Source organism: Mustela lutreola, chromosome 9 (assembly GCF_030435805.1).
Source record: "Mustela lutreola isolate mMusLut2 chromosome 9, mMusLut2.pri, whole genome shotgun sequence".
NCBI lineage: Eukaryota > Metazoa > Chordata > Mammalia > Carnivora > Mustelidae > Mustela > Mustela lutreola.
The window spans coordinates 72,162,561-72,184,039 of NC_081298.1; the positions used below are offsets into that span (position 1 = coordinate 72,162,561).

Genomic DNA, 21,479 nt, shown 5'->3' on the forward strand with positions numbered 1-21,479 from the left:
CAGTGAGTCAGAGATTAGTGTGGTATCTTGTCATTTATTTAGTAATCATACTCAATTCACTTTGTGATGAACAATTTAATATACATCCATCAAGTTTAAAGACAAGTTTCTTGGGACGCCTGGGTGGCTCAGTTGGTTAAGCAGCTGCCTTCGGCTCAGGTCATGATCCCAGCCTCCTAGAACTGAGTCCCACATCTGGCTCCTTGCTCCGAAGGGAGCCTGCTTCTCCCTCTGCCTCTGCCTGCCACTTTGTCTGTCTGTGCGCTCTCTCTCTCTGACAAAGAAAATCTTAAAAAAAAAAAAAAAAAGACAAGTTTCTTCTTTTTTTTTTTTTTTTTTTAAGATTTTATTCATTTTACAGAGACACAGAGAGGGAACACAAGCAGGGGGAGCAGGAGAGGGAGAAGCAGGCTTCCCACTGAGCAGGAAGCCTGATATGGGCCTGGATCCCAGGACCCGGGATCACCACCTGAGCTGAAGGCAGCCGCTTAACAACTGAACCACCCAGGTGCCCAACAAGTTTCTTCTTGATTAGGTCAGAGTTAGACCATGCAATGGAACATTTTACAAATAAAGCCACAAAATCAGTGAGATTATTCTTGGGGAAAGTATGTATGGTTTGGGGGCTGGCAGTGTGTAACTTCCTGAAAATATCCAAAATGCAAAAAAGCGGGTTGATAACTTGTTCCTGATTTGATACTACTATTCTTTTCCCTGAAATTGCTGAACAGATTGCAAAGTTCCAAAATCAGGTCTAGTAACTCTGATTTACAGATTTAGAAGACTGACAGGATTTTCTTAATAAAGTTAACCATTAAGTAGTTAAACAGCTTATTTAATGTCCACGTAAAACTCAAATTTTACAGGTACTCACTGTAATGGGACTATTTACATTAATCAACTGGCAACAGGACTACAACTTACATTATTGCTCAATAATTATTCCTCATAATTTACTTGATATACACTTGTAAATATTAATTGAATTTAGTTGAATCTTAAAATTGCTTTTCCATCTTTCCTCTTTTGAACTCTAAAACTGGGAAGAAAGCCTTTTAAAACAGCTATCCTATTACAGCTAGTCAAAATAACATTAAAACAATACTTAGAAAGCCTCGAGGCATTTCAATTTTTAAGACCGTAATAATAGCATGTCGTAATTTGAATTCATTTGCACTTAAACAAATGACTGTCCATCATATCTACTTCAAAAGATTCATCAACATTGCTCCGCGATATTAATCGAAGCCGTAATCATCTCACTTCTCATCAGTTGGCTCTATGGGAACATCTTTTCTTACCTCTTCAAGTGCTAAAAGTGCTTATAAAAACGGTAAAAGAATGAGAATTATAAAGAACATGAATTTGTCACCCCCCCCCCCCACCCCGGAAGCCAGGAAGAGTTCTCTTTTCTAGTTTCAAAGGAGTATGGCCGCCAGGTGAAGCTCAAAGGTCGACTTTTTTTTTTTTATTGTGGTTGGGATGGTATTCCCGCTTCCCTTTGTATTCCTCCATTTCAGCTACCACCTTCCTCTTCCCAGACCTCTCTTTCCTTGGGGCCCCATTTCTTCAAGGTGCAACGTCGTGTGCTTCCTCTGGTAAAAGGAAGACTCCGTTTTTCTCCGTGGCCACCAACGGTCCTTGCCAACCGTCACAGTCGCAGCCCACCGTCCTTCCAGCCCCCACGGGCTGCCGCAGGAGGAAGCACCTGCCGGCCGCGCGGGGCTGGGCGCCGCTCGCTCACACCTGGGGAGGGGTGGCGCCCCAACGGCCGCGCCGGGTGTGGGGGAGGAGCGCTTGCTCCCGCCCGCCCGCCCGTCCCCAGGCGGTGACTCACCGCGGGGACCGGCAGGCGGAGGTGAGCAGCCTGGGGCCGGGCCCCGGAGGCGGGGCCGCCAGGTCGGGCAGGTTTGCTCCGCCCCGCCGCGTCTGCAGAGTGCGCAGTCCCTCGGCGAGCTCGCACCGTCCTCCCGGCACCACCTGGCCGCGGTACTTCCGACGCGGTCCCGCGCGTCCCCGGCCTGCCAGTGGGCTCCCGGCGCCCCGCTCCCTCCGCGCGCCTTCCCGCGAGCCCCCAGCCCGCCTCGCACCCCTCTCGACGACGCGCGCGCAGTATGGCGCGTCCCCAGGTCCTCGCGTTCGGGCTTCTGTTCGCGGCGGCCACCGTGGCGGTGGCCGTGGCTCAGAAAGGTAAGGAGCAGAGCTCTGGACGTGGGCCGGGCGGGGACGCTCCTCGGCATCCGAGGCGGAGATGGTGGTGAAGGGGCGGCCGGCCGCGCCTGCCCGTCTGGAACGGACCGCGCGGGGCTGCCCCAGCCCAGGCCCCTCTGCGCGCGGGAGGCGGCGGGAAGGCGCCCGCTCGCACGGCCGCGAGGGAGCCGCCACATTTCGCCGCTTTGCACCGCTCTCCAAGAAGGTGGCCCGGAGCAGGGGCGCGGGGCAGGCAGGGAACCGAGTGGCCATGTCCAGGGACTTTCCGGCGCCGTCTGTGCGCGCCTACCTCCGCCGGCCTGGGCGCACGCTTGGGGTCCTAGCGGGCGGAAACTAGCAGGCGCCAGGAGCGGGAGTTGGCGGCGACCCCCCTGCTGGCCCGCCCCGCCCCTCCGCACCTGTGGTTGGCCCCGGATGTGGGTCTCGAAGGCGGGACAGGTGGCTGCAGGGAGGCCGCCGGGGCCGCTACGCACCTGCGCGCGGAGGCTAGTCCTGGGCCTTCACAACCTGTCGTGTGAGTGGGGGTGTTTCCCCTTTTTTTTTTTTTTTTTTTTTTTTTTTTTTTTTTTTTTTTTTTTTTTTTTTTTTTTTAAAGATTTTATTTATTCATTTGAAAGGCAGAGATTACAAGTAGGCAGAGAGAGAGAGGAGGAAGCAGGCTCCCCGCTGAGCAGAGAGCCCGATGCGGGGCTCGATCTCAGGACTCTGAGACCATGACCTGAGCCGAAGGCAGAGGCTTTAACCCACTGAGCCACCCAGGCGCCCCTGTTTCCCCTTTTTTAAGCATGTTGTAGGTAATGCCAAGTTTACTGTAGGGAACCCAGAAATACCGGTATGTGTAAAGAGTAAAAGCCAAAACCAAAACAAGCCCACAATCCCAGCACTTGAAGAGAATCCCATTATCAATTCCAGTATGTTTTTTTTTAGACATTGCTGTAAACATTGCCCTAGACGGAAACACAGTTCTATATCTTGTGTGCGTATATGTGTTTTTAGTCCCACATAACATCTAGAGTTTTCCGTTTCTTTTAGTCTTGGAAACCACAGTGTAAGTGGTGACGGGACAATCTCTGGTGTGGAAGGTCGCCGCGCTCCTATCCCCATAATGGACATGTGGTTTGATCACGGTTTTCTTAGTTTGGAATAAACATCTTGTCTGCCATCTCTTGAGTGAGTGTGTGTGTGTGTGTGTGTGTGTGTGTAACATCTTGTCTGCCATCTCTTGAGTGAGTGTGTGTGTGTGTGTGTGTGTAACATCTTGTCTGCCATCTCTTGAGTGAGTGTGTGTGTGTGTGTGTGTGTGTGTGTGTGAGAGAGAGAGAGAGAGAGAGAGAGAGAGACGGTGGCCAGAGATAGAGTGGCAATTGGCCAGAGCTGGAAAGGAAACCTTCACCAACAGAGCATGGGTCTAATTCATTACACTTTCAAAATAATGCGTGTAATCAACTCCTGTTTCTCTAGCTCCAGTCCAGGTCTAAGTACTTAATCTTAAATTGCTTTAAAGTGATGGTAGTTGCTCTAGGTTCAGAAAAATCTATACCTGATTGGTCTGTTTTAAATTTCACATCCCTTGGACATGAAAAGGTGGCTTTTGAGCCTCTATACATTAAAGTGCTGCATAAGGTTTTAACTCCCTGAGGACAGCCACTGTCTCCTTTTGTGATCCCAATACTGAGTTTAGTGCTGGACGGATTATATAGGTGGTTCATATTAATTATAACTTAAACAGGGAATAACTAAAGCCAACTTGACATATGAAGCAGTATAAAAATTCTTTGGTTTGTCACATTGGTTTTTGTTGTTACTGTGTTTTCTTAGCTAACAATTAGAATGAATTAGGGGGACTTGCCATTTTGAAGTTAAAACGAACTTTTGAGGTAGTTAAAGATAAAACCTTTTTTTTTTTTTTTTAAAGATTTTATTTATTTGAGAGAGAGAGAGTAGGAGCAGATGGAGGGGCAGAGGGAGAGGGAGAAGTAGACTTCCCCCTGAGCTGGGAGCCTGATGTTGGGTGGGACTCTCGATCCCAGGATTCTGGGACCATGACCCCAGCAGAAAGCAGTTGCTTTAACCAACTGAGCCACCCAGGTGCCCAAAGATAACTATTAAACTGGCATTACTATCCAAGGTAAGCTGTGTAATATCACTTTTGAAGTTGGGTACTAGGATTTAATTTGGTTAGGAAGGCCACAAACAAAAGTGCCCCCAAGTGCATGTGAAAGTATAATTTTTCCAAGACACAAAATTGTCCAAGGGTTGGCCGTGTTACCATTAAGCTCAAAAGCAAGCATCTCTTTTTAAGGAAACGGGCTGAGAGGAGGGAGGAAATGTGAGTTATTCCAGATCTCAGAATTGTAACTGTTGATTTTCAGGAAGAGTCAGTAGCTAACAGGCAAGGGTTTGTCTAGCAGTACCTGGGGACGGAAGGATCTGAGACTGGAGTGTCATCATGGAGACAGAGCTGAATCTGATTTTTGGAAGGCTATATTCTTGGCTTAAAAAAATCGAGATGGGAATGCATGCAAATTAGACTATGTTCCTGTAGAATATATATATATACAAACCATTCACCACAGTATCAGCCACTCAAATTACAGCTGAAAAATAAAACATTTTAAGGCTTTGTGGCTCTGTAACTTAGGCATTATTGTTAGAGTGTAATTTAGCTGAGACACCAGAGTTCATAGTCGGATTCACATTGTAAAAAGGGATTTTGTTTTTTTAATTTATCTAGCATGTGTCTGTGAAAACTATAAACTGACCACAAACTGCTCTTTGAACGCACACGGTCAGTGTGAGTGTACTTCGCTTGGTGCACAAAATTCCGTCATTTGCTCAAAACGTGAGTAAAATATCATCATTGCCTTTAAATTGTATTGTGACCTAGCCTTTTAAAATTTATGTATCTCAAGTCAAGAAGCATTTTGGGGGCTCAAATTTGAATCATATTATTTTGTCAAAATCATCTCGTAGCTGAAGCGTCTTAAAATTTAAAAAGTGGACATAGGAACATGTAAGTCGGCAATAATCTTTGGCTCTGGGAGTTTGGAGTTCAATTTTTTTAAGATTTTATATATTTGACAGAGAGAAAGAGGGAATACAAGCAGGGATGAGGAGTGGGAGAGGGAGAGGTAGGCCTCCCACTGAGCAAGGAGCCGAATGCTGGGCTCTAGGCATATGCATAATGACTGAGCCACCCAGGCACCCCAAATTAAATTTTTTTTCCTTAAGCATAAAACTGCAGTTCCTTTTCAGTGTGACATTAAAGTTTCTTTACAGTGGCAACCAAATGTTTGGTGATGAAGGCGGAAATGACCAGCTCAAAGTCTGGGAGAAGAGTGAGACCTGAGGGGGCTTTCCAGAATAATGATGGGCTCTATGATCCTGACTGTGACGAGAAGGGGCTCTTTAAAGCCAAGCAGTGCAATGGCACCACCACGTGCTGGTGTGTGAACACTGCAGGGGTCCGAAGAACAGATAAAGATAATGAGGAGGAAATATCCTGCTCCGAACGAGTGCGGACCTAGTGAGTCGGGCTCTCATATTCTTGTTTTCATACTTTTCAGATTTGTTTAAGTAAATTTATTTTTGAATATGTAATATGACTTGGTGGTTTAGAATTCAAAAGAGAGGAAAGGGTATGTATACAGTGCAGTTTCCATTTTATCTCAACCCCTCCCCCAACTACCCAGTTTACCTCCACAGAACTGATGTCACCAGTTTGTTATAGACCCTTCACTAGCAATATGTTTTTCTTATTTAAAAAATTTTCCTTGTGGTAGTATACTAAACATGGTTTTCCTCTTTTTCCATAACACCCCTCAGATTTGAAAGTTCAATTAGTGTTAGTGTATGTGAAAAGCTTAAGTTGTTTATATATTTACTCATTTATTGTGTTTTGAAACGAGATATGGTTGCCCCTAAAACCAGTGTTGCGCTGTGTGTTAATGAACTAGAATTTAAATAAAAATTAATAGAATTTATTTTATACAGTAAAAAGAACAGAACCACACTCAAGCTAGCTTAAACAAAAGAGGCTTTATTAAAAGTGGCTAGAGCTGGAAAGTCATCCACACCTAGAAAGGCACTCTCTCCTTTAGTCTTCTGGAGCCTCATGGTCACTTTTCTCTTTCTCTCGGTGCCTTTTTGTCTCTTCCCATGAATGTGACCTAGCATGACCGGCTAAGCCTTGACTTTACATGACCTTGAATATGGTGGCCCAAAGCCAGAGTTGATGTGTTCAAAAGGGTGTTTTCTCCTGGATGAGTGCTTTATGAGCAATGTGTGGGGGCCAAGGAAGAAATGAAGGGCAAACCTATTGCATGAATCTTTTTTTGTTGATTGTACTGGAATTCCACTTGGGAATTTTGCTGTTAGCTTATTAGGAAAATACTATAAAAGGCTGAGTTGTTATAGTCATAAAATACTGTATTTTTACCTTACAGTTGGATCATCATTGAACTGAAGCACAAAACAAGAGAAACACCTTATGATATAGAAAGTTTGAGAACGTACGTACTGTTAGGTGCATTATATTTGCACAGGTGGTATTCAGGTTTTCATTCTAAGCCATTAGAGAAACTAAAACAAGTCTTATACTTCTTTGTGTTTATGAAAAAATAATAGTATACTATAATGTTTTTAACCTTATTTTGAAATAGAGTTGCAAGAATAGTACAGATTCCTAAGGTACTCTCCACTCAGAGTCATCAATGAACATTTTGCCCCATTTTCTTTTTATGTTGATGTGTATTTTGTATATCTCCCTAAACATGTATTAATATTTTTTTCCCAGAATCCTCTGAGAACAAGTTGTAGACTTGTCCCTTTATAGCTAAATGCTTCAGTGTATCTTTCCTTAGGAATAAAAGACTCTCTTTTTTTTCTTTTCTTTCTTTCTCTTTCTTGTAATCTCTAAGCCCAATGTGGGACTTGAACTCACAACCCCAAGATAAGAGTCGCATGCTCTACCAACTCAGCCAGCCAGGCTCCCCAGAAGGCACTCTGTTATATAACCACTCTACAGTTAGCAGATTCAGGAGATTTAATGTTATACCATATTGCGTCATTTTCCCCAACATTGATCTTGATGGTAATTTTTTCCCCCTTTCATCCAGAACCCAATCTAAGATCATGTTATGGATTTAGTTGTTGTGATGCTTTAGTCTCTTTTAATATGGAACACGGTCTTGGCCTTTCTTAGTCCTTCACCTCTTCATGGCGTTGATACTGTTGAAGAGTATAGGCAGATGATTTCATAGGCTGTCCCTCAGATTTGGATTTACCTGATGTTTCCTCATAATTAAATCCAGGCTAAGCATTTTTGACAGAAAAACTTCGTTAAGTGATCGTGTGTCCTTCTTAGTACTTCACATCAGGAAGCACATGATGTCTTCTTGTTTCTTTATTAGTGATGTTAACTGTGGTTAAGGAGGTATCTATCAGGTTTGTAATGTGGAGTTACTGGTTACTTCTTTGTAATAATTTTTTTTTAATTTTTAAAAAAGATTATATTTATTTGAAAGAGAGAAAGAGTGTGCACAAGCAGGGAGAGGGGCACAGGGAGAAGCAGACACCCTGCAGAACAGGGAACCTGACACAGGTTAATCCCAGGACCCTGGGATCATGACCTGAGCTGAGGGCAGACGTTGAACTGAGCCACCAAGGTGCCTCACCTCTTTGTAATTAATAATTATAATCTGTGAGCAGAACTAGGATCCTGTTTAAATATCCTGTTTTTCTTTTTTCTTTTTTTTTTTTTTTAAGATTTTATTTATTTATTTGAGAGAGAGAGGGCGAGAGAGATAGGTCAGTGGGAGAAGCAGACTCCCTGCACAGCGGGGAGCCCAATGTGGGACTTGATCCCAGCACTCCAGGATTGTGACAGGAGCTGAAGGCAGTTGCTTAACCAACTGAGCTACCCAGGAGCCCTAAATAAAATATAGTTTCTTATCAAACTATAACTCGGCAGTTTTAGCATCACTGTTAGTTGCAAAATGGCATAACGGGATGTTTTGTTTTGTTTTGTTTGTAAGATTTTTGTTCATTTATTTATTTGACAGAGAGAGATCATAAGTATGCAGAGAGGCAGGCAGAGAGAGAGGAGGAAGCAGGCTCTCTGCTGAGCAGAGAGCCCGATATGGGGCTCAATCCCAGGACCCCGAGATCATAACCTGAGCCGAAGGCAGCGGCTTAACCCACTGAGCCACCCAGGTGCCCCTGGCATAACATTTTTTTTTTTTTTTAAGATTTTATTTATTTATTTGACAGAGAGAAATCACAAGTACGCAGAGAGGCAGGCAGAGAGAGAGGGGGAAGCAGGCTCCCTGCTGAGCAGTGAGCCGGATGTGGGGCTCGATCCTAGGACCCTGGGATCATGACCTGAGCTGAAAGCAGAGGCTTTAACCCACTGAGCCACCCAGGTGCCCCAGGCATAACATTTTTAAGACGAGTTTGATTAATGACAGTTCTAGAGCTTGAACTACCTGCTTAGTTAAAAAGTAGTGCTTCTTGGAGCGCCTGGGTAGCTCAGTGGGTTAAAGCTTCTGCCATCCGCTCAGGTCATGATCTCAGGGTCCTGGGATTGAACCCTGCATCGGGCTCTCCTCTCAGCAGGGAGCCTGCTTCCCCCCGCCCCCACTTGTGATCCCTCTCTGTCAAATAAATAAATAAAGTCTTAAAAAAAAAAAGTAGTGCTTCTTTAAAAAAAATAGTGCTTCTTAATGTTACGTAGTATTCATTTTTTAATAACACAGTTTTTTAATTATTTACAGTGCACTTAAGGAGATAATCACAACTCGTTATCAGCTGGATCCAAAATATATCACAAATATTCTGGTAAGATGTTTGTTTTTAGTAAAAGCTTTAGCTGAGACTTAGTGAGATAGAGTGCTTGGGGTATGACTTATGATAGTGGTTAAGCTGCATTTGAAGAACCGTTTAAACCTAGGACACTTAATAATTCAAATTTCTTGTTTTCCTTCCATAATCTTTGTAAACCTGTTTCATCCTTAAGGAAAATGTAATATCTCTGGTTGAAAAATACTTGAATAATGTGATGGAACTTTTTTATTTTCTTAAACATTTTATTTATTTATTTGACAGAGCTCACAAATAGAGAGGGGGGTGGTGGAAGCAGAATCCCTACTGAGCAGAGACCCTGATGTAGGGCTCCATCTCAGGACTCTGGGATCATGACCTGAGCCGAAAGCAAAAGCTTTAACCCACTGAGCCACCCAGGTGCCCTGGTGTGATGGAACTTTTTCAAGACAAAATTGATGTCATTTTTAAGGACAGGAGGGAATATACTTTTCTGCTCCTTAAAAGCAGAACATGGTAAATGCATATTGCATTTTCGATTGCGTTTCTTAAGCATTTTATTTTCTTAAAGATTTTATTTATTTGAGAAAGTGAGTGCGCAGTGAGCACAGAGGGAGAAGCAGATTCCCCATTGAGCAGGGAGCCCAATGTGGGGCTCTGTCCCAAGACTATGAGATCATGCGCTGAGCCAAAGGTAGATGCTTAACCAGCCGAGCCACCCAGGATCCCTAGCATTTTATTTTTAAAGTAGTCCTAACCACATAAGATATGTTTTGTTTTTATAGTAAGCTCTTTGACCAGTGTGAGGCTTGAACTCATGACCCTGAGATCAAGAGTTGCATGCTCTATCCGACTGAGCCAGCCAGGCACCCTCAGATTAAAAAAAAAAAAATTTCTTTTTTTTTTTTTTTTCAAATAAGGTACTTCATTATTTAAAAAAAAAATTTTTAAAGATTTAATTATTTATTTGACAGAGAGCTGTAAGCAAGGGGAATGGTAAGCAGAAAAGGGGGAGAACCAAGCTCCCACCCAGGTGTCCTCAAATAAGATACTTTAATATCTTGTTTTAAGTTTTTTCCAAGGGAAGAAAATACTCTTCTGAAAACAAAATACGCATCATTTTTACCTTTATTTGTATTTGCCGCTTCCAGTCGGCGATGAGAGAAGAATTAGGCACAAACAAGTCAGCTGCAAAAGACTGGGAGCAGGAGACAACAGTCGAAAAGGACTGCTGCCACGAGCAACTCCACAGTCTCACTTTTATTGGATAGAAAACAATAGCCAACAGAAGGATTGATGAAGGTCAAACATTAGTCACGTCTTGCAGGCAAGCAAGAAGGAGGATAAAGTTTATAGTTAACCAAGCACATTCACAGGACTCATCTAACTAACAAGGAGCACTTCTGGGAAGAGAAAGGAGCGACAACGAAAAAAGGGAAGCAGGCAGCAGGCGGTTTTCGTTCAGGGGGTTTTCCACCCTGAGCTGACCTGGCGTTCCCGTGTGCTCGGCTTCCCTGAAGCAGGCGGCCTTCCGCCCTGGGTGGGCCAGCCGTTCCCCGCTGCCCGGCTTCTGTGAAGGGGCAGCCTTCCACCCTGAGCGAGCTGGGCATCCCCAGCTGCCCAGCTTCACGGTCGTACATCGTCCTTCTCCCCAAAGACCTGTTGTCAGTATCAGTATTTTTTAAGGCCATATCTAAATGTGCTTGGCAACTAGTAAAATCCTCCAGGGGTTACAGTTTAAGTAACAAATTGTTCCGAGGAGCAGCAGCATCTCCCCCCTTTTGTTTGTGAAGAAGTAGAAAAGCTGATTTTGCAGCTTCTTGATTTTTCAGTCGTTGGAGGGATTTTCGAGTGCTTCTGAAGACTAAGCATAAAAAGATTACAACAATAAGAATAATCAATCCGGGGCGCCTGGGTGGCTCAGTGGGTTGAGCCGCTGCCTTCGGCTCAGGTCATGATCTCAGAGTCCTGGGATCGAGCCCCGCGTCGGGCTCTCTGCTCGGCGGGGAGCCTGCTTCCTCCCCTCTCTCTGCCTGCCTCTCTACCTGCCTCTCTGCCTGCTTGTGATCTCTGTCTGTCAAATAAATAAATAAAATCTTTAAAAAAAAAAAGAATAATCAATCCACTTACAACACCGAGACCAGTTTGTGTGATCCAAGTAGAAGGGTTTAGATCAGACAGAATATCATTAATTCTTTGAGTAGAACTCATTCCTGGAACAGATTGTAATGATGAGTGAGCAATACTTGAGATCGTATCTTGAAGTTATTTAATATCTAAGGTTAGATTATTACCATAATGGTTAGTAATATGTCGACGAATTTTGCTCCAAGATACTTCTGATTCATTATACGCATGGGGAGTAACACAGAAAGAAGAAACATTCCAATCACATAAAATATGAAGTGTAAGCTTTATATTCTGAAGATCATCTCCTATATATATCATGGCTGTTTCTAAATCAGAGACACATTTATCTAGTTTTTGATCTATGAACGTTTGTTGATTCCAGGCCTTGCTAGCATTCTCGTGCCACTTCTGTACAAATTGTGTAGTTAGTATAGTTTGATGCAAGGCCATTCCTGCAGTGGTAGCTGTAGCAGTAATGGCTATAATTCCTAGAATAGCTGTTATAAGTAACCCAACAAATCTTTTTGTTCTATGAACCCAGTTCTTCAATACTGTTAAAAGTATATGTACGTCGGGAGAATTTTACCAAACACGGTGGTGTTTCACTGGTAGCCAAATGCCTATTCTTCTTCTAGCTAAAAGAATGATAGAATTGTCTTTATAAACATTCTTACCAACACAGGTGAACATCTTACAGTTTAGACAGTCTATTTCTCTATTACTATGAATAAAAGTCATTTTGCCAATAACAAAAACATAGGGATCTCTAACACAAGCTCTTACCCATTCTTCATCCATGAGGAAAAAAGAAAATGTATAATTATTGGACTGATGAATGTAAGAGCCATTCCAAACTCTTACGTGACTTAAAGCAGTAGTAACCTTCCATAAATTCTTTGGACTTTTATGATAATCAACAAAAGGAGATGGCATAGAAAGTCCTTGCCCAAGCCACACCAGAGGTGCATCTCCTGAAGCTAAGGTTTGCGGTAAAATGGGATCATCAAAAACTTGCCATTTTAACTTCCCATGAGGGGAGCAGGGTTCCCCAATGCAATTGGTGACTGCCATCCCCTTAGGGGACCAGTCCCATACAATTCCATAGGAATCATTAATGACAATACTGGGGTGAACTGCTCTACAATCCTTCCATAAAGGGCGAATTCCCTCATCTGACCACATCTGTGCTGGTTTGCATTTGGGAATAAGGGGTGCTGCGTTATAGCTAGGACCCCGATATTTGTAGGCTTGGAATCCTTTAATGGAGAGTAAATGTAACTGAGCTTTAGTCAAATAATTATTAGTAGGAAGGTCCACCAACCATCTCTGATCACCAGGAACAAGGCAGCTGGAATGATTGCCGATACATATTGGCCTATTTTGATATCCAAAAGTAAGATTAATGTTTGTGCCCTGTTTGCCCACAGTTGAAACACTGTCCTTTAAATTTCCCTATGGTCAGAGCAGCCATTGCTTGAGCTAACAAATCAGCTCTATAGGTCTCTGTTCCTTCTCCTTGACATAGCTTAATATAATCTGTCAATGTTCCCTTGCCTTTAAAGGGTGCTTGCAACTTCTTACAATCAGAATTAGCATTCTCATAAGCCAACAGTTGCATAATGGTATCCACAGCCACAAGATTATTTATCTGTCTTCTGACAGCCTCTTGTAATCTTGCGATAAAATCAGTATAGGGCTCTCTTGGACCCTGTACCACTTTTTGAAAAGAAGAGCACTTATCATAACCCTTAGATTCTATTCTCTCCCATGCTCTGAAACAGCAATGCTGGAGCTGCTCAATAGCTTGATCATTAACACCTGGTCTTGAACCTGGGCCCATGGTCCAAGACCCATGAGCTGTTCCATGGAAATAGGAATGTTATGAGCTCTATTATGGGCAGCTGCTATTTCTGCATGATCTTGCCACCATGTTTTGAACTGCAAGAACTCACTTGGAGATAGAACTGTTCTTGCTAGCAATGACCAATCCATCGGAATAAGTTGATTGCCTTATGCGATGCCTTGAATAATTCCCATTGTAAATGGAGAATTAGCTCCATAGTTTTGTACTGCCTGTTTTAGTTCCTTCAACAATTTGAAGGGAAATTGCTCATGCTTGGCCTCATAGACACCATTAGGGTTGTCAGGATCATGTCCTGGAGCGACATGTTCTGTAATAATAACCGGGAAATTAAAAGGCAAGGCATCTAGGTCTCCCGCTCGCTGTGCTTCAAGGAGGCCTTTCTGAACAGCCGATAGCATGTACTTTCCATCTTTTTCATTAACGGGTGCCGCCTTACAGAACGGCGGAGCTGACGGCAACAGTGACATGGGCACCTTTTGTTCTGTTACTGGAGGAGAAAGAGGAGGAGTTTCCTCCTCTCTGTATTCCTTTCTGGTGGCCTTAATAGTTTCTTTCTACTCCTGGATGGCATGTTCAGGTTCCTCTTTTTTAGTTTCTCCTGAACATTATTGTTCTCCAAATCAGGGGTTTGTAAAGGCTCGAAAACGGAGCGAATGAGGGTCCAAGTAGGCCATATAGTGACTGGAATTTGCTTTCCTTTCATATACGAAAGTTTTAACTCGTGACCTACTTTTTCCCATGTTTGTAAATCTAAAGTCCCTAATATAGGGAACCAGGAGCAATGTTCTTTAATTACCTTGAAAAGCTCCGTTGGCCCTCGCTGACTTTTGCTCCTCCCGCCTTCAGGAGCCTTCTCAATAAACACACGTAAGGGCGATAATCGTTTGTGCTCTCTAGATTACCCATACCCTGTGATAACTGCCCACAACTCACCAGCGGGAAAAAGGCACGGCCGTGCAAAACTCACATTGGGGCTGCTTCTCCTGTTTTATTTCTGATCAGATCGGGTCTGGTCTGGCCCTGGTCCCTGTTCGGGCGCCAATATTGCTGACTTCCCTTGGGTAGATTTTAAAGTCTAAAGATTTGTGAATTACAGTTAGCTACTAATGGAAAGGAACACTGACACGTGTGGATTACAGAAAATAAAAAACTGAATATACAGATTTTTTTTTTAAAGATTTTATTTATTTATCAGAGAGAAGGGGGAGAGAGCAAGCACAGGCAGACAGAATGGCAGGCAGAGGCAGAGGGAGAAGCAGGCTCTCTGCCGAGCAAGGAGCGCTGGGATCATGACCTGAGCCGAAGGCAGCTGCTTAACCAACTGAGCCACCCAGGCGTCCCCTGAATATACAGATTTTTGAAACATATTTTTGCATGATTTTGGTTGTATTGATAATGATTTGCATTTTTCATTTATCCCGCAGTATGAAAATGATCTTATCACTATTGATCTGATGCAAAATTCATCTCAGAAAACTCAGAGTGATGTGGACATAGCTGATGTGGCTTACTATTTTGAAAAAGATGTGAGTATAATCTTCGTTTTATTCCTGTGTTTAGAAATGGAATGTTGTCTGTCATGTCTCAATGGATTGAAGATCTTTCTTCATCTTTTTCTCCATTTAACACATCAGCCACCCCTCTGTTCCCCGAGTGGTTCTTGTGCTGCAATTAACTTTGTCCTTGTGGTTCTTATGCTGCGATTAACTTTGCCCTCATCTGACCCATTCATCTTTCTCACACACCTTTCTGACCTGTTGGATATTTATGCCTTTTTTTCAAATTCTTTTACCTAGAATATTTTCTCTCATAATTCTGACCTATTGCATCCTTGATAGTTACTTAGTTTGTGTGTATATCCCATTATGGTGTCCGTGCACAAGAAGTTAAGTAAGAAATGATGTGGAACTAGTGTGATTAAAATAATTTTGTTTCTGGGGGTGCCTGGGTGGCTCAGTGGGTTAGGCCTCTTCCTTCAGCTTGGATCATGATCTCAGGGTCCTGGGATCAAGCCCCACATAAGGCTCTCTGCTCAGTGGGGAGCCTGCTTCCCCCCCCCCCTCTCTGCCTGCCTCTCTGCTTACTTGTGCTCTCTCTCTCTGTCAAATAAATAAGTAAAATCTTTAAAAAATAATAATAATAATTTGTTTCAAACACCTGGGTGGCTCAGGTGTCGACTAAGTGACTGCCTTCAGCTCAGGTCATTATCCCAAGGTCCTGGGATCAAGCCCTGCACTGTGCTCCCTGCTCAGCAGAGAGCCTACTTCTCCCTCTCTTTCTCTGCCTGCAGTTCTGCCTACTTGCTCTCTCTCTCTGTCAAATAAATTAAAGTCTTTTTAAAAAGATAAATAATTTGTTCCTACTTTATTATTATAAAAAATAAACTTTAATATATTCTATTGAGCCATTTTCTGATGAAACCTGGTATTTGCTTTAAAATCAACTGGCCTGGGGGAGAGGGAGGGAGGAAGGATGGAAGGACGAATGAGTTGAAGAAGGTTGGCCATGTGTTTATATTGTTGAATCCAGAATGATAGGGATAACCGGGCGTCGTTACACTATTCTTTCTACTTTCATATATGTTGGAAATTTTCCCGCAATAAAGTTTTTTTTAAGTTTGAGTACATGAGAATGTTATCACTGAAACTACAAAAATCTTTGGCAGCAGTTCTTTTGGTGTATAATTGACAAGTAATGTGGCCGTGGTGGGTTTTCTTTTCTTTCTTTCTTTCTTTTTTTTTAAGATTTTATTTATTTGTCAGAGAGCACAAGCAAGGGAAGAAGCAGGGAGAAGCAGGCTCCTGCTGAGCAGTGAGCCAGATATGGAACTCTATCCCAGGACCCAAGGATCATGACCTGAGCCAAAGGCAGATACCTAATGACTAAACCACCCAGGCGTCCCCATGGTGCGTTTTCTTAAATATTTTAAATTGTTTCTTTCCTTCTCAATACAGGTTAAAGATGAATCCTTGTTCCATTCCAACAGAATGGACCTGAGAATAAATGGGGAACAATTGGATTTGGAACCCGGTCGAACTGCAATTTACTATGTTGATGAAAAACCACCTGAATTTTCAATGCAGGGTCTACAAGCTGGTATTATTGCTGTCATTGTGGTCGTGAGCTTAGCAGTTATTGCTGGAATCGTTGTGCTGGTGAGTATAGAACAAGTCAACTTTCTCTTAAGGGCATATTCTTTCACGAAAAGGTGACAGCTTGAGAGAGCTACACGCGTGTTCTGGAACATGTTCATGAAACAAAAGCTTCATTTTTTATAATTCCATATAGTGAACAAATCTCTTGCATCTGGTCCTGTTTTATAAAGCAGTCACTTTCTAAAGTAAGAAAGGATGCCAATCTGAGAAAAGCTTGTAGCCAAGCCCCTCACAGGTCAGTTATGTGACTGTTGGGCAGCAAATGTCCATCAGTTCTCTCGTTCAAACAGTCCACAAGTCAGTCCTGCTAGCATCAGTGCAAAGTCCCTACACTCCCAGACCATTCAGTGAAATGCAACAACAAAACCCAGTTAAAGTTACCATGGAAAGAATTGGAAGTGGTAAATTCGAAGAGCGATTCTAAACAAGATTCGCAAATCGAATTTAGCAGTGCTTCAGTAGAAGCACCACCTGTAACAGCAGGGTTTACTCTAGAAATGTAAGGGTGCGCCACCATTACAAATCTTAACAGCGTAGCAGAATTTAGAAATAGATTTGAGGATATGTGGGAATGTGGATTTTTGGTTCAGTGGAATTACACTTGGCTCTCCATCTGGAAGGAAAAAAATGTGCGTTCCTATTTCACCCCGGCCACGGCAGGCCATGTTGCCCACCTGTGTGAAAGGCACATCATGGAGCAGTGCACTCATTTTCAAACCCAAATTCCAGGTGGATGATAGTCCAAAGTGTTAAAAAATTAGAACAACTCTCAAAATTAATTTAGGAAATGTGTGTACAATCTAGTGGTAAAGGGAAGCAAGTAAGGGGAGAAATCTGGAATCCATGAACAAAAAGACACATATTTGACTGAATTGAAATTAAACATTTTGTATGGCAAAGATACTAGAAAGTGAAAAATGTCAATGATCGGCTGGGGGAAAATCTTCATGATGCGTAAAATGAAAAAGGTTGTTAAGCATAACATATAATGAGTTTAAAGAATAGTAAAAGGCCTGGATAGAGGATTTACAGAAGAAATCCAGGTGGGAAATAAACACATGAGAGAATCCTAGAAATCAAATTGTCCTGCAGAAACAAAAGCACAGGTTCATAGGAAGCATGGTCAGGGCTATGTATTATAGTGTTGCTATTAAGGATCAATCTGGAAATGATTTATATGTACATTTGTAGGAGAACTGATGAGTAGATTATGGAATATCCATGGTATGGAATAAAGTTAATTAAAAAATTAGTATAATTTATAGTTTTAATCTGGAAAAGTTCCAGTGATTATACAGGCTGTGCAAAGAGAGAAATGATACTGTATGATCCCATTTTTTTAGACTGCCTCCCCTTCCCCAGAACTCATGCACATGTATTTTTGTATATATTTGTATAAGGATGGAACAGAAAATGCAAAGTTGCTTACCAGGCAGTTAGATTTTATTAAAGATTATTCATAGTTTTCTCAGTGCAGTTTTTTGGTTTTACTGGTTGTGCTAGGCCTTTTGTTGTTCCAAAAGATTCTGGTTTGTGGGGAAAGAGGTCTTGAAACTTTTTTCGATTTTTTTTTTTTTTAAATAAAATATTCAGTGTTACATTAGTTTCAGGTGTACAACATGATGATACAGCAATTCTGTACATAGTGTACCTCATGATAAGTGTAGGCTTTTTTTTTCTTTTAGTTTCGTAGGGAAATTTTAATTTAAGAAATAATGTCTGTGGATAGATTTTTTAAGTTAGATTTATTCAGATATGAATTGTATCCATGAAAAAGCATTTATGTGTTAATTTAGATCAACTTTCTCTTTGGATAGCAGTCCTTAAATAGTAATCATTTTTTTTCCATTCAGGTTATTTCCAGAAAGAACAGAATGGCAAAGTATGAGAAGGCTGAGGTAAATGGATTACTTTATATAAAGAGCCCCTTTTAAAATTTCCTATTCCTGATAATCACCGTACCTTTCTAGACATTGATAGGACTCAGTTATGCTGGTGCGCCTTTATAGTATAGTCCTTAGGGTTAGCCACTGTCTGTCAGTGCTTCATTATTTACATCCCCCCCCCCCCGCTTTTTTTTTAAAGATTTTATTTATTGAGAGAGCAAGCATAAGTGGGCAGAGGGGCACACAGACTCCCTGCTGATGGGGAGAAAGGATGCGGGTTCAGGAGCCTGAGATCATGATCTGCGCTGAAGGCAGACCCTTAGCCATCTGAGCCACCCAGGCGCCCCATGCTTACATTCTCTTGCATGAGTTCCACAGCAGACCAGCTAGTACTGAGTTTTGCCTCAGAGGAGTGGATAGGAAGCCTACATTTTTGTTTGTTGAAGTGTTAGCTTTTAGTGGAATCTTTGAGGCATACTCTATGAATTCATGTTGGAGAAGCTCCTTGTGACTGATGACCTGATTTACTGTCTATGCCAGTGAAATAATCATTAAAAAAGACCTTGGTTTATGTCCTACTGGAGCAGTTGCATGCTAACTAGTCATGTACATTATTGTGGAAACAGACTGTCAGATCATCAGTATGTCAGTCACTTGGAACTGGATGTGAAACACACTTGTTCTTAAACCCTGTCAATACCATTTTCAGTATATCCACCATTTTGCATATTTATGCATTTATTTATACTTGTATATGTGCTTTTTACTAATATCTTCCCAAGAAACACAGAAATGTAAAAGAATACTGAAAACAATCCAGTAGAACTAGAAAGTTGTAACTTTTTTTCCCATATCATAGTTGATCATCTGGCTTACCTGGTTTAGTGACCACAAGTCTAGGGGACAGACTTCCTGAACTGAAGCATAACAGAAAGGTGGAATGACAGTGTATTATAGTATGGTAATACAGATGTGAGTCTGACCACTTGTTAGCTGGGCAGGCAAGTTATTTAACTTCTTTAAGCCTCCATGTTTCCTTATCTATAAACTGGGGATGATACTACAGACCTATTGTAAGGATTAAACAAAGTAGTTGGTATAAAGTATTGGTTCCATGCATGCCACATGGTAGAATGTTTGCCAGCAGTGGTAGTTTCCATCATCTTGTCTCAGCTCTGCCTATATAACTAACTATGTGGTCTGGTACAAGTCACCTAATTCTGAACTCCGTGTCCTCATCTATAAAATTAAAAGATTGATCATAGAAAATACATTGATTCTTACTGGATGTAAAAACGGCATACATTTAATAAAGCCCATATCCGTTCTTACAGATCTAGCTCACCTGCTACTTCCCTGTCACTTTGGCCATCGTACCTCCAAATTCTTTGGGTCATGCATTCAGTGTGTGTTTTCTTGTAGTACATTTTTTACTTTTTCCAAATACGGCTCATAAATTGAATAATTCATCTTGCTTTCCTCTTTTTTAATAACTTTTCAGGATGAACAAAAGTTGGAAAATTACCTAAAATTTTTTTCTCTTCTATTTCAGATAAAGGAGATGGGTGAGATGCATAGGGAACTCAATGCATAAGGACTACAATTTGAAGAGTAACTACAAGAAGGGAAATTAGCAGATTGCTGGTGTACAAGCATGGGACAAAGATCTTTGAGGACTGCTATTCTGTTAGTTAACATCTTGTATTTGTAATAGTAAAGCCTGTACTCAGTATATAAGCAGTTTCAGATTGACTTTACCAATCTTAAAATTTGACCACAGGGTCTTATATTTGCAGATGTGATATAAAACCCAGAACTTGGACTGCATAGTTAAAATTATTTATGCCTAACATTGAGGTGTGTGCCTTAAATATGCTTCCACAGTAGAGTTTGAATGACTACTGTCTCATCCATTTGTGATTGAAAGCTGCCTTTCTATTTACTTTGAGTCTTGTACATAATACTTTTTTTTATAAACTGAAATAAAACATTTTAAAACTGAATTTCCTAACTTTTGAGTCATTGTATCAAATTTCACAGTATATACACAAGATAACAGGTTGAGAAATGCTCTAAATGCTAACTACAAATTACAAGAGTTTTGTATGAATACCTATAATCATGTGAATTCAATATAAAATGTGTAACCTAAAATACCTAAGTTCTAACAGGAAAATCAAACAGTTTTATTCTGAATGAATCTAAGTTTCTGTTTTAAATCACTTTGGCAAACACTTATGCCTTGGGGCAGAATTGATGGAGAATGTTGTGAACCATGAATGATGTATTTAGTTGAATTAAAGCACCAGTCGTTTAACGTCTTATGTAATGAGTAATTGTAGTACAAACACATTCTATATGAAGTTAAAGTATCCTGAAGTATTTTGCTTTCAGTAGGAAATGTTTTAAAACACTATGAAAAGAACAACATTAAAGAAAATGTAAAAGCTAGATTGAACAAAGATTTTTATCCCTTCTCTAGTGTAGTTAGAATTCTAGGATGGGCCCCAAGAGTTCTTATCTCTGATGTGTATCCTCTATATAATCCCCTCCCCTAGAGTGTGGGTAGGGTCTGTGAATATGATGAATTCTCACTCCCGAGATTAAGTTACATTTTCTGGCAATGGCCAGGAGATTTTAGGTGTAGATGTGATTAAGATCCGTAATAACTTGACTTAGTTAAAAGGGAGATTATAAAAGTGCCCAAAGGTAGGAGACAAGAAGTAGAAACTAGATGAGTTCTCCCTTTATCCTTAAAGCAGACTGCCATGTTGTGGAGAGGGTCGCCTATCAGGAAACAGCAGGCTGAGGGGCGGTCCTTGGTCCTACAACCTCAGGAACTGAATTTTGCCAGCACAGAGTGACCTTTAAAGAGGATCCAGGTGAGATCATAGCCCTGGCCAACATCACTGGAATCTTGAGAACCTGAGGAAAAGATCCTCTAGTGTGATGCCTAGACCCCTGACCCATGGAAACTGAGGTGGTAAAGGTTCATGGTTTTCAGATGCTAAATTTGTGGTAATTTGTTATGCAGCAATAGAAATGGATACAGCCAGTAGGAAGTAACAAGAACATGAAAAGAGAATGGGAGTAGCAGATAATAAGGAGCAGCCATTACCCCAGGGATGAGAGCACCCAAAGTGCTCTACTTTCTCCTAAGCCCTACTCTGTGGACTGGGATCCAGACCACATGGGAGAGGGCATGGTGGCTCCCTGAAGAGCAAGAACTTGCTGTTGTGAGGCTGCATTGGAGGGGCTCACTGAAAGCCTGCTCTCCAGAACAGGAGACCTTGAACTTGAGCCTGCACCCTGGCCCACCACCTGTTTTCACGTAGTCTGGGAGGTAAGAATGGTTTTTGCATTTTTAAATGTTTGAAAAGAATGTTCTCATGTATGTGAACATTACATGCAATA

At 41.8% G+C, this 21,479-nt stretch overlaps 1 protein-coding gene across 1 annotated transcript; it reads left to right on the forward strand.

Moving 5' to 3' along the window:
- Positions 1 to 1,864: 1,864 nt before the first annotated feature.
- EPCAM (epithelial cell adhesion molecule) lies at positions 1,865 to 20,068 on the forward strand. Its single transcript, XM_059134741.1, has 9 exons — positions 1,865 to 2,190; positions 4,946 to 5,053; positions 5,491 to 5,737; positions 6,657 to 6,722; positions 8,985 to 9,048; positions 14,449 to 14,550; positions 15,979 to 16,179; positions 18,033 to 18,077; positions 19,618 to 20,068. The coding sequence occupies exons 1-9, from the start codon at positions 2,115 to 2,117 to the stop codon at positions 19,657 to 19,659; spliced, it is 951 nt and encodes a 316-aa protein (XP_058990724.1). The 5' UTR covers positions 1,865 to 2,114; the 3' UTR covers positions 19,660 to 20,068.
- Positions 20,069 to 21,479: the final 1,411 nt, after the last annotated feature.